Source organism: Cupressus sempervirens, chromosome 11, assembly GCF_028749045.1.
Source record: "Cupressus sempervirens isolate cs-2001-9-10 chromosome 11, ASM2874904v1, whole genome shotgun sequence".
Taxonomy (NCBI): Eukaryota; Viridiplantae; Streptophyta; class Pinopsida; order Cupressales; family Cupressaceae; genus Cupressus; species Cupressus sempervirens.
This window is the reverse complement of record NC_143128.1, coordinates 201,016,519-201,030,484: the sequence shown is the minus strand read 5'-3', so window position 1 is coordinate 201,030,484 and position 13,966 is coordinate 201,016,519. Positions and strand designations below refer to the sequence as shown.

Here is a 13,966-nt window from a genome sequence, read left to right as displayed (position 1 = left end):
TTAAATAGAAGAAATAAATGTAAAGTTTTAATTAAAAGATCAAATTTGGTGTAATTATATTAATTTTATTTAATAATAATAAATGTAGAATTTTCATTTTGATAATGAACTTTAAATATTATTATTAGTTAAATTAATAAATATATTTTCTAAATGTGTATTATTATTTAATAAAAATAAAGTGAGAATAATTTAAATAAACTTTATTCCAATTAAAAAGAAAAAAATATGCACAAAGAATTAAATAAATTAAAATAATAAAATAAAAGGCTTTTGCATGTTCATAAAACTGAAACCCTAGGTTGAGAAATTCTTTGTTAGGATATTAGAGCTCATTTCTCCACACACAAGTTTGGAGGAGCAATTTTTGGAAGGATTTTGGGAGACAAGAATTTTTTCGTTCTTCGAGTGTTTATCAGATTTTAACATTAGATCGAGGTAGAAATTTTGTAGAGTTTATCACAATAAATCTTTTGAATTACGTCTATCTTCTTTGTGTCGGTTTCATGGATCTTGTTATGGAAAATCGTATTTTAGGATGAAACCCTTGTTTGAAAATTAATGTTCTTCGTTACTGAAACGTCTGCGAAAGAAGACGAATTTGAAAACCCTTAATCAAAAGCTTAATTTTAAAAGAAACAAATTTATGGGTAGGGTTTGGAGTTTCAAAAAAGATTATGGTTCTATATTTGACTGATTTCAAATGTCTTCTCTATCAGAATTTAAAAAGAAAAGTAGAACAAAAAAATATATTTATATATGTAAATATTAATTTACCATAGTAATAAATATATTACTGTGATAATTTAATATGTAGAGTAATCAAAATAATAATAATTCTTGTGTTGTATTTGAGTGGGGGGGAGGCTTTAAAAAAAAAAATTGTTTATAATTAATGGTGGGCGAGGCCACCAACCCCCACCCCCCATTCTTTCACCTCACTGCACACAGGTTGAGGCCGCCAAGGGCAGCAACAACTACCTTGGGTAGCATAGCGACTACCTTGGCAGTTATGACTAACTTGGCAAGTTGTCAGTTGCCAGCCCTATTAAGGGTTAGTTAAAGTTTCTATATATATTTTTCTTTAAAAAAATATTTGATATTTTTTAATAAGTTTTTTTTTAATGAGTTAAAGTTAGATTATATTAAATTTAGTGTTAGTTAATTTAAACTTTATTTATTATTTATTTAGTTAATTAAGATTAAAATTATAAAATTTATTTATTTATTTTTAGTTCAACTTAATATATCTTAAATATTATTTGTATTTAATCATGTTATAATTAAAATTATAATATCATTAAATATGAATTGTTTTGTAATGAATAAATAAAGTAATTATTCATGTGAATTTTATTATTCTACTATAATATATACTTAGTTATAAGGGAGCACGAGCATTTAACTAGGTGATAGAAACTTGTCTTTATAATCGATCTTATCTTGAAACCTTTATCATCTAGGAAACTTTAAAAAAATGAAAAACTTGAAACTTTATCGCAAACCAATTTTTATGAATTTATATCAAAAACTAAAATGGTTGATTAATTACACTTGTTTAATATACCTATTGAGGTTTTGTGTTTTACTTTGTTCTAGGTTTTGGGGAAACCTAGTTTTGACCAGTTAGGTATGCTTACCAAAGGCTTGGGAAGTGATTGATTTATAATGTTATGTAATGTTATTTGGTCATGATCTTTTTCTATTCCCAACCATTGTGATGCATTAATGTATTTATGTGATGAGGTTTTTGATTAATTGTCTATTAGTACTTTCCAGTTGCATGTATAGGACTGATGTGAATATTGTGAGGTCTGGCATAAATTATGCTTCATCTTCTTGAGTATTGTCTTCCTATGCTGCTCTTCATGTGATGCCTCATATTTAATTCAGTGTGGTTCTATATTAAAGAGTTGCTTCTGCGCTATTGGATCTAGGTAGTTGATTAACATTTGGACCTATACCTAAGGCTGCATAATGTAATTTCATGTATTATGTAGTTGGTCATTAATTATTGAGGGTTAGTCCTATAATGTAATGTACGTTTCCTATTATTAGAGATTGTGAACTCAAACCAATCTATGTGTTTTGATGGCTACATATGTAATATCCTAGAGTCTTTGAAATGGAACAAGAGGAGCATTCAAGTAGTATCATTCTGTGATGAACCTCCTTATAGCAATATCGTGAGAATGCTCGAAATAACAGAATACAAAGTGATAGCAGAACTCAGAATGAATCTACTGATCGCAGGCCACTTCGAGGGGGTAACCTCCTTTGAGCAAGCTCAATACAATAAATTCGTCCGTGCCCATCAAGGGCCTCAACCTATTCTTATATACTGAGTACGATCTAGAAAAGTAATACTACCTATGCATGTGGGATAATAAAATATACTCACGGGACGACTTACAAAGCATATGCGTCCAACAACACTACTCTAACAAAATAAACAGAAGGAACACACAGGTTCCTAACATCCCCTCTCCCTTAGAAAAAAGCTTTGTCCTCAAAGCTTAAGGTGTGGAAATTGTTGTTGAATCTGAAGAAGGGGTTCCCAGGTAGCATCCTCTGGTTGCATGCCATGCCACTGAATCAAGACCTCAGAGATGGAGCGAGAGCGAAGCTGGCGAGTGCGCTGGTCAATGATTGCCACCGGCTCCAGGATAATGGATCCTTCCGTATCCATTTCGGGGAGAGTAGTTTGTGCTCTGACAGTGGTACCCAGAACTTTCTTTAGACAAGAAACATGAAAGACTGGATGAATGCGGGAAGAAGGAGGAAGTTCCAGTTTATAAGCAACTGAACCAATCTTCTGCAGAACCTTATAAGGCCCATAAAATTTTGGGGCCAGCTTATGACGCCCTTTCAGCTTTAGGGAGGATTGTTTGTATGGCTGTAGACGAAGAAAAACCATATCCCCAACTTGAAATGAGCGCTCAGAACGGTGTTGATCTGCTTGCTGTTTCATCCGATTATGGGCCATGTGAAGATTATCCTGTAAGGTACGAAGAATCTGATCCCTGCTGCGGAGAACTATGTCAACTGCCTGGACTGGTGAGCTGTTGGGAGTGTAGGGAAGGAGCACTGGAGGTGCCTGACCATAGACTGCTTCATATGGAGTCATTTTAGAGGCAGTGTGGTAAGAGGTATTGTACCACCATTCAGCTAAAGGGAGCCACTTGGCCCACTGATGTTGCTGTTCGGAAGTGAAGCAACGAAGATAAGTTTCCAAGCATTTATTGACAATTTCAGTTTGACCATCAGTTTGCGGGTGATAGCCCGAACTCATCTTCAGTTTGGTGCCAGTTTTCTGAAACAGTTCAGTCCAAAAATGACTGGTAAAAGTTGCATCACGATCAGAGACAATGGAAGAAGGGAGTCCATGAAGACGAAATATCTGGTCCATGAAGATTTGTGCAACAGAGGAGGCAGTATAGGGGTGGCTGAGGGCACAAAAATGACTATATTTCGAGAGACGATCAACCACAACCAAGATCACTGTCTTGCCACCGGATTTAGGAAGCCCTTCAATGAAATCCATAGAAATATCAGTCCAAATCCGTGTAGGGATGGGCAATGGTTCGAGCAAGCCAGGAAGGAGGGTCGTTTCACCCTTGTGGCGTTGGCAAGTATCACATTCAGCCACCATCTGTTGAATCGTCTGTTTCATTCCTTTCCAAAAGAAGTTTCTCCTTGCTCGCTCATAAGTTTTGAGGAAGCCTGAGTGCCCTGCGGAAGGAGAAGCATGGAGTTCATAAAAAATAGCCTGATGTAGAGCTGGGTTCTGAGGAAGCACTAGCCGACCCTTGTATCGAAGAGAAGCACCATCCCAAGAGTAATGTGGTATAGCAGAAGGATTATTGGCTAGCTGGTGAATGATTTGAGATAAAGAAGAGTCACTGTCATAGCCCTGCTGAACAGACGCTAACCAATTGGGAATGGGCATAGAAATAGCGGAAAGGGAAGCTTGATTATCAAATGTGCGAGAAAGAGCATCTGCCACAATATTCTCCTTACCCTTCTTGTAGGTGATCTCATAATCATACCCCATGAGTTTGCTGACCCATTTCTGTTGTGTAGGAGAGGATACCCGTTGTTCCAGGAAGTATTTCAGACTTTGGTGATCGGTTCTGATGCAAAAATGACTCCCTAAGAGGTATGGCCGCCACTTCTGTACAGCATGCAAAATAGCCATCATTTCTTTTTCATAAGTAGAGAGGGCTAGATTCTTACCAGAGAGGGCTTTGCTAGTGAACGCAATAGGATGGTCATCTTGCAGGAGAACAACACCCAATCCATTGCCGCAAGCATCACTCTCAATAGTGAAGGGTTTGGAAAAATCTGGCATTGCGAGAACAGGTGTACTGCACATAGCCTGTTTCAGTTGTTCAAATGCAGTCTCAGCAACAGGGGTCCAGGAGAAGGCATCCTTTTTTAACAGAGCTGTCAATGGTGCTGCAATTTTCCCGTAATCTTTGACAAACTTGCAGTATTAGCCAGTCAACCCCAAAAAACCCCGAAGGCTCTTGAGAGTTTTAGGATGCGGCCAAGTTTTCATGGCATCTATTTTTGTAGGATCCACCCGCACTCCATGGTGTGCAACAATATGCCCGAGATACTCCACTTCCTCCTGGCCAAACACACATTTAGATAGTTTTGCACAGAGTTGATGATTAGAGAGAAGTTGCAAGACAAGCTCCAGATGATGGAGATGCTCAGCCCAAGTTTTGCTATATATGAGGATATCATCAAAGAAGACCAGAATGAATTTCTGGAGGTATGGTCGAAATATGTTATTCATCACTGCCTGAAATGTTGAAGGAGCATTCGTGAGGCCAAAGGGCATGACTAAAAATTCATAGTGACCATCATGTGTGCGGAAGGCAGTTTTAGGTATATCCTCCTCATTAACCCGAATTTGATGATACCCAGAACGAAGATCTAACTTGGAGAAAAAATGAGCCCCATGAAGTTCATCAAGAAGTTCATCAACAACTGGAATGGGAAACTTGTCCTTTATAGTGAGATGATTAAGGGCTCGGAAATCAATGCAGAGTCGCCATGACCCATCTTTTTTGCGAACAAGCAGAACTGGAGAAGAAAAGGAACTGGTACTAGGGCGAATAATACCTTGCTTCAGTAAGTCACGGACAAGTATCTCGATTTCGGTCTTATGATGAAATGGGTAGCGGTAGGGCCTGATGTTGGGCGGAACACTGCCAGGAAGGAGCTGAATACGGTGGTCCTCTAGACGAGAAGGAGGTAATCCCACAGGTTCAGCAAATACACCAGAATACTTGTCCAAAATGTGTTGGAGATCGGCAGGAGTGCTAGAGACTGCTGATGGCTGCATCTGAATGGAATGGAGCTGAGCGATGACACCATGTGAATTCTTCTTAAGAAGTTTTTCCATACGGTGTGAACTGATGATGCTGAGAGACCCTGGTTGTAAGCCTTTCAAAGTGTGTTGGTGCCCCTCGGCTGAAAACTGCATCCAAAGTTCAGCAAAATCCCAGAGAATGGGGCCAAGAGTGCGTAACCATTGGGCACCCAAAACCACATCACAGCCACCTAAGGGTAAGGCAAACATGTCAGAGCGCATGTTATAATCTCCAATAGAGAGACGCACATTGCGACATTTCCCTTTACAAGGTAAAGTGCCCCCATTGGCAATCATGACTTCAAAGCTAGAGCAGGGATGGATAAAGCAATCAGCCTGTTTGGCTATTCGTGGATCAATGAAGTTATGAGTGCTACCAGAATCAATGAGTATAGTAAGAGGGATCTTCTTGAAGAAACCCTGGACCCGCATGGTTTGTGGAGTAGTGACTCCTGCCAAAGCATGGACAGATATCTCTGGTGGAGCTTCTGGTGAAGGAGGTTCAGGCTGGTGAGGCTCAACCTCATCATCCACTGTTTCCTGAGCATCTACATATTCTTCCAGTTCCGGTGGAGAATCCACATCCAAGAGATAGAGCTTTTGCTGAACACATCTATGGCCCCGAGACCATTTCTCATCACAATTATAACAAAGCCCTTTGTCTCGCCTGACTCGCATCTCTGTTTCAGACAAGTGCTTGATCGGAGTAGTTCTGGGAGCTGGTATGACTGGAGGGTTGTGAGAACCTGTATTTCTGAATGGAACAAAATTAGATCTGGAGCGTTGTATAGCACTAATCTTGTCTTCCGCTAACTTAGCCAACCCAAGGGCTTCCATCATTGTAGTAGGTCGAAACATTTTGACTTCTGAGCGAAGTGCATCCTTCAGACCACTGACAAAACAACTACGGAAGAATTCATCAGACAAGCCCTCTGTGTGATTAGCTAATTTTTCAAACTCTGTCTGGTATTCTCTTACAGTGCCTGTTTGACGCAGTTTAGTGAGTGCTCCTGTGAAATCATCAAAGGAACTAGGGCCAAAGCGCTCCAAAATGAGGGTGCACAATTCTCTCCACGGTGGGCCTACATTAGCCTTGATGTACCAACGGAACCATTGAAGAGCTTCATGTTCAAAATGAAAAGATGCAAGGGGGACTTTGTGGTTATCCAAAGTATTATGCAAGCTGAAATACTGCTCTGCCCTATAGATCCATCCAGTCGGATCAGAACCATCGAAGCGTGGAAAATCAAGCTTTGGTCCACGAAAATTGCCAGAAGAGGACCCAGTATCTCCTGAATGGTTTCGGCTCATGGCTGACTGCTGAAAGTTAAGACCCAGAATTTTGTCATCCAGATCTTGAAGTTTGGTTTTGAGGGATGCCATTTCTTCTTCCATGATTTTTGCTCCTGTACGCGTAACAACCATAAAGCAAGGTTTTTTTTTTTTTTTTTTTTTTTTTTTTTTTTTTTTTTTTTTGAAATGGGTAGAAGATGAGAAACAAAAACTTTTTTAGTTACGACAAACTTGGATTTGGGTAAAACTCAGATAGGAAATGGGTGTTCGACGGGTGGTGGGAGACTATCTGGGGACAAGGGAAACAGAAAAATGAGGGTTTCAAGGGTAGGGAGGCGAAATGAGGCGAACAGTCCAAGAGGGATAAGGGAGCAAAATGAGGAATTGAATCTTGTGGCTCAGTTTGGTGGCGATTGGATGAGAGGTGAAAAAGATAGGGCAAACCCTAAAATTAGATAAATGAGGGATTTAGGGCTTTGATATGTAAAATTTGGGGTTGGGTCGCCAAGGAAGGAAGTATGCGAAATGATATTGCAGACGTTCTGCGGAAGTATGAGCAGAAACAGAAAGCAAACAAGGAAGCTACGACTAAAAAACAGAAAAATTTTTACTTTTTTTTTTTTTTTTTAAATTTTTTTTTTTTTTTTGAACAGTCGACTTAGAAAAATTCACTCACAGACAGAACAACTGAAAAGAGTTATTGCAATAACAAGAGATATTAGAAGTGAGAGGAACCTGAAGGCCACGACAGAAAAAAAAAAAATTTGATGTAATTTCCACCCAGCGAGCCCAAGAGAGTGCTCTGATACCAGATGTGATGAACCTCCTTATAGCAATATCGTGAGAATGCTCGAAATAACAGAATACAAAGTGATAGCAGAACTCAGAATGAATCTACTGATCGCAGGCCACTTCGAGGGGGTAACCTCCTTTGAGCAAGCTCAATACAATAAATTCGTCCGTGCCCATCAAGGGCCTCAACCTATTCTTATATACTGAGTACGATCTAGAAAAGTAATACTACCTATGCATGTGGGATAATAAAATATACTCACGGGACGACTTACAAAGCATATGCGTCCAACAACACTACTCTAACAAAATAAACAGAAGGAACACACAGGTTCCTAACACATTCAAGAGGTACTTAGAGGAAGACTGGATAGTGAACTTGGTTTGTAATCTAGAATGTACATTGGTCATAACCAGGAAGGCCTTACAATGTGGCATATATAATGTTTTATCATGCAAGATGTATTATGAATCATTGGAATGTATATGGTGAACACTGATGTAATTAAATTTTTTTGTTAATTTTCTTGTAATTACATCTTGTGTACTTCTCTTATGTTGTATTTGTTGGGGGCTTGGTCATCTATTTTGGGGAATCACTTGCCTTGTGCTACATCATTCGCCATCTCTAAATATCTTGTTATTCCTCTCCTTTCAAATGCACCAATAGATGTGGGGGGCATTAGTTTCCAAAGGATTTTGAGAAGGGAGTGGTTAGAGGTGCATTGCTAGTGAACAAACTATTTGATATCCTCATTAAGAGCCCGAATAATTTTAAGTTTGCTAAAAATCTATCACCAGATGAATGAAGCAAAATCACAATGAATGAAGATGCAGTTAATGCTTTGCTTCACCTATTTCACATAATGCATATGTTGGCTAGATTGAAACCTCTTTTAATTAGGTTATCATATGTGAGAACTTTTCCATGCATTAGGGTCCACTAGAAAAAAATGACTTTGGGGGTTTCGGTGTAGATCCCAAATTTTAGCCTAGTTCCTTGGATCTGTGAAAGTAGTGATAGTCAAATCGTAGGAAGACTAAACAAGAATAGTCCAGACATTGTAGGTGACTAGATAATCCCATCATCTTGCTCGAACAATGGGATTCTAGTTTAATATAGGTTAGCCATAAGTTCCTTGGTGAGATTTTGGATATCTGGATGATCATTTGTCAAAGGGACCAAACTGCTCCACCTCCCTTGTCTGAAGTATTCGACCATCTTTTGGCCAAAGATAGGCACAAGCACATTGCACAAAGGTTGATATCTATTTGGCTCCATGGTTAGTAGGTCAAGCCATTTATCCCTCTAGAATTTGGTATTTTCATCATTGCCAAGCTGTCATCTGACTCCTTTATGGATGAGGGTTTTACACTTAAGGATGTTGTTCCATATTTTGGACCCCTAGGAAAGGTTTCCTTCCATGAACAAATCATTAAACCCCAATTCAAATATTTAACACACATGATATACATGAATCCTCTTTGCCCACGATGAGTTTCCACGCCATTTTGCATAATAGAGCCTTGTTTAGGTTATTAACTTTTCATAGAGCAAGCCCTCCAAACTATTTGGGGGAGCAAACTGTGTCCCAACTTACCAAAGACAATTTCATTTTGTCTTCAATAACTGCCCATCATAAGGTACATTGTATCTTCTCTAATTTTAAGTAGTGATAGGAAGTATACATGTATGCCCCAGAGTGAAGATCTGAGGAGTTGAAGCTTGTTAGCATATGTGAGCATTTTTCCTTTCCAACCATAACTTTCCTTTGGGTAGGTTCTAAGATGGTTCTCTAGAAATCACCTTTCACATATTTGACCATGAGAGGGGGGTGGGGGGGTGTCCTAGAGAAGTAGACGATATGTTAGCATATTGATAACCCAATTTTTTTTATCACCTTGTTTGAATATCCATAGTCATATTAAAGAAGAAGATTTAGTTTTTTATTTTTATTTTTTTTAAAAAATTAATACATTGTCCATAGGCCTTAGCATAATTGTCTAGTAGTTTTTTCCATTCTCTGGCTTCAATCATTGAAGGTTCCACAAAGAAAAAGGTGTCATCCACAAATAGTTAGAGGATCGAGGGAGGCAGAGTCAAGGTTAGTTTGATAACTTTGATTTTTCGTTGATCCACTAGGTCTTGCATATTTATGCCCATAACCTCAACAACCAGAATGAACAAGTAGGGGGGGAGTGGGTCTCCTTGTTGCAGTAGAAAAACCTCTCCTAGGGAGCCATTAACAATAACAAAGCATTTGATTGTTTCTGCACATTCTTTAATTGAATATATCAATTAAATTATGTTAATGTTATATATGATTTATTTATAAATTTAAACACTTTTTTAAAATCATAACTAGTATTATAAGTGAACATATCATTTATTTTCTTTAAATTTTTAAATAAAATGTAATAGTAATGATGACCTAAGTTTTGAGATCATTTAGATGTTATATTTGATAAAAATATAAAAAAACATAAAATTCTTTTAATAAATTTTTTTTTTTTAAATTACTAAAAATAGGTATATGCTTATTTGTGTTTTTTTAAAACCCATAAGAGACATCCTTGTGACCTACCTAATGCTCAATGTGCCTTGACTTGGGCTTACATATTGTCAAGTTGGGGCCAAGTCGAGGTGCGCTGAGGCGAGACTAATCCTCAAGGCCACACAAATCTATGTGAAGTAACCACTCTGAACATGATCGAGTTAAGCATCTTGAGCTTGGATCAATTGATTGCTCGTCAAACATCACAAACAACCAACCAATTTAAATGTTATACATGATTTATTTGTAAATTTTAATATGTTTTTAATCATAGATAGTGCTATATATGTACAATATCAAGTATTCTATTTAAAATATACAATAGAACATAACAATAGAAAAAACTTAAAAGTTTTGAAATCATTTAGCTCTTATATTTCACAAAAATAAAAACATAACATTCTTTAAAAAATAAATATTTTACTATTTGACTACTAAAAATCACATGTAAGATGAATACCATGATGAATATTAAATAGATATTGAGTCCACGTCACCTCTCTTAAAAATTTGCCATGCAAATGTCCATATAACAACAACAACAATGACCCTCTCCCAAATCCGTATCTTGCTATCACTATAGAATATCTTTTAAGATGAGAAACTTTAACTACTATAATGATAAAACTCTAGCTCATTTGAAATCGCGTGCACAACAAATAAAGAGGCCCTCTCCTGTAAAACCATGTGTACAAGATTAGGTAAAGATGTATCTGAAAGGAACATTGGAAACAGATAAGAATTCTGACGTCGACACGTATGCACAATTTCAAATGTGTCTCAAGCCCCTTTTCAAGATTTTCCAACCCCATGTGACCGTGCCAGGCGCCTAAACACATCATCTCCCTCCCACCTTTTATCTATATATACCGAGTCACCTCGACGTTTAATGACACAATTCTACTGTTCTAGTTCTCCGAATTCCTGTTTCTGACGATTCTGTAGCTTTAATTGTTCTCATCTCAGGTAGCTTATGACTGTTGTTGGAAGATATGTTTGCCTGTGATTGTTTTGACCTTTTCATGATGTTAACCGCATGCAAAATTTGCACTGTGGGTGATTTTCCATTTACTAGTTATACGATGTGGATTAAACATATGTTTCATGTCAGAGTCCACTGTTTTCTTCGTGCAATCTTAGGATCTCGTAGTTAATAGGATTTGGGTATAATTGTTTTGTTGATTCGCAGGATCGTGAAAATGTTTGGACACCATCACCAACACCATGATCAGCAACAGCCTGCTTATGGGAGTGGCCCTTACCCTCCAGCTCCTTTACAAGGAGACACTGTGAAAATCTACTGCGAGGCTAATCCCGATTACTGCCTTGCCAACTTTAATGGCCAGGTTGCCATGGCACCTGCTAATGAATCTGACCCAAATCAGGTTTGTTGTTATGGCATTAGGTTTTTAAGTAGGGTTATGAATTTGGGTATTGTGGAGAATACTTATTGATTGACCGTGATGCTTTGATTTTAAAGAAATTGGGCAGTTGGGTGTGAATATTAGTGTGTATTGTTGTAGGGAATGCTTATTGATTGATGGTGATGCTTTGATTTTAGAGCGATTGGGCAGTTGGGCATGGGTATTAGTTTGTATTAGGTGTATATGAGTTTATGGGTATCAGTTTGTATTAGGTGTATATGAGTTTTCAAGGTGTGTGATGTATGGATTTTGTAGCAATGGATAATGGACACTTCATGGAGCGTGAAGGTAAAGGATGAAGCAGGATTCCCTGCATTTGCCTTGGTGAATAGAGCTACAGGCCAGGCTCTAAGGCATGGACGTGCTGAGAAAGAAAGGGTTTGTAATTTTTCCTGAAGCCAGTTTGTTTTTATCTATTGTTAAGGAACTATAATGGGGTTTGAGGGATTTGGTATAATTGTTTGTGTGCTTGAATGGTGCAGGTGTCCTTGGGTCCATACCACCCTGATGATTTGAATGAGGCTGTTCTGTTTACCCAGAGTGCTGATGTGGGAAGAGGGTATCAGTGCATCAGGCCAGTAAATGACATTAACCTCAATCTGGAAGTCAAGGTAGAGGATGACAAACATCATGGAGGCCTTAAAGAAGGGGCAGAGGTTGCTCTCTTCAAATGGCACAAAAAAGAGAGCCAGAAATGGAAGATCACCCCAATCTGTAGGTTTCCTATTTAACTTCATTGGGTGGAAATGTTTTTCTTGGGTATGGCGAGATGCAAACTGATTGATTGTGTGGTAAAAGTCACGGGTTTGGAGATTTATGTCACAATTCACATTGCTTTGTGTTATCTTAATGTATTTTTATTTTTATATTGATCGGATAATATTGGTTGTTAAAAAATGTAAAAGTCGGTTTTGAAAAGTTCTGAACGTACAGAGATCTACTAATGGATTACTTAAGATTTCACATTGTTTAATCCTCTGTTTATCATTTATGATATTTCCCTAGACTTTGAACCTTATGCCATCTTGAGCCAGAGGCTTTGCTCCAGAAGGTTTGGTCTCTGTTTTTCAGTTTAATGTTTCTTATGTTGCATCGGCGTAACTAAGATGCATCAAATGCATCAAGTAGCCAGGTAACAAAATGACATAAAACCCCAAATGGGGTTTTATATTTCCCAATAGAAGGTTTTGATCTTACACACTTACACTAGGTCTCTAATGGATACCTTAAATTCCACATTGCTCCACTCTATTCGTTATGTAACCCATTTGTAGATTTTTGAAACTTACGAACTGTCTTGTTCCAGTAGTAAGAATTGTTGGCTCTGTTCTCATAAATCTGACGTTTCCTATGTTGTATCGATTCGTTTTAACTTCTTTTGTAGTCTCTATTTCTCAATAGATAAGAAGTATCCAATACATCAGGTGGTCAGATGATCAAGGGACCATTTTAAAACCCCAAATGGGGTATATGTTTTGTGAAAAATGTTCATGTTTGCATTCAGTTGATCTGATTTGATATTCCTAATGGATCTGAGTGTTATTGAGCATCAGTTTAAACTGATTTCCGTGGAATGTGATTAGTGAGCTCATCTCAAGTAACATATGGATCTGGGTCTTCGTACCGTCAACTGAACGAAGAGGAGCTTCAGGGTCATGCTGTCAGGATTTGCTGTGAAGCTAATCCAGAGTTTTTCATGGCTGCCCGAGGCTCTATTGCAGTGCTTGCTCTCGGAAGCCCACATGATCCCCACCAGGTATCTATTCTTCTATTTGGGGGTCTCTCAAATCCTCTGAAGGAATCTACAGTTAGTTTTCCTAAATGTGGCTCCTTGTTTACTCATTTACATCTCTGCTAGCAGCAATGGATCAAGGTGGATTCATGGGGTCTTAAAGTGAAGGATGCAGTTGGATTCCCAGCCTTTGCTTTGGTGAATAAGGCTACAAAACAAGCTCTCAAACATGGAGATAAGGAGTGGGATCAGGTATTCATGAACACGTGTTTTTTCTTCATTGCCCATCAGCAAGAATATAGGGTTTGCTAATCCTTTTGTTTATAATCAGCAAGTGGGGAAATTGAAAGAAGTGAATGATAGTTTGCATATCTGATTTTTTTTATGGATTGTGTTGTTGACCTCTCCTTAATGGTATATGGACAGATATACTTGGGAGATTACAACCACAATAAGTTGGATGAAGCATATCTGTGGACCCTGAGTGCAGATGTTGGGAATGGGTATCAGTGCCTGAGGCCGGTGAACAACATCCATCTAAACATGGATGCAAAACAAGCTGACGGTGAAGACGGTGGAATCTATGATGGAAACGAGCTCATTCTGTTCAGCTGGAAGAAGCAAAGCAATCAGAAATGGAAGCTTCAGCCTCTTAATTGTAAGTTCATTTCAACTCAAATGTAGACTCAAATTCAGTTTGGGTAATATCAGTTCATTTGCCAATTGGTCCATGCTTCATTCATAACTTATTGATCATATTTTTGTTTGATTTGATCATTCAAATATG

At 38.1% G+C, this 13,966-nt stretch overlaps 1 protein-coding gene across 1 annotated transcript in view; it reads left to right on the top strand.

The window, feature by feature from the left end:
* Positions 1-13,966, top strand: part of LOC149528878 (ricin B-like lectin R40G2) — a 182,092-nt gene that overhangs the window by 167,714 nt on the left and 412 nt on the right. The window contains exons 7-9 of the mRNA XM_089810088.1: positions 13,031-13,203; positions 13,309-13,431; positions 13,606-13,837. Of these exons, the coding sequence (XP_089666214.1) occupies positions 13,031-13,203; positions 13,309-13,431; positions 13,606-13,837 (528 nt within the window). The remainder of the gene's footprint in view (positions 1-13,030; positions 13,204-13,308; positions 13,432-13,605; positions 13,838-13,966) is intronic.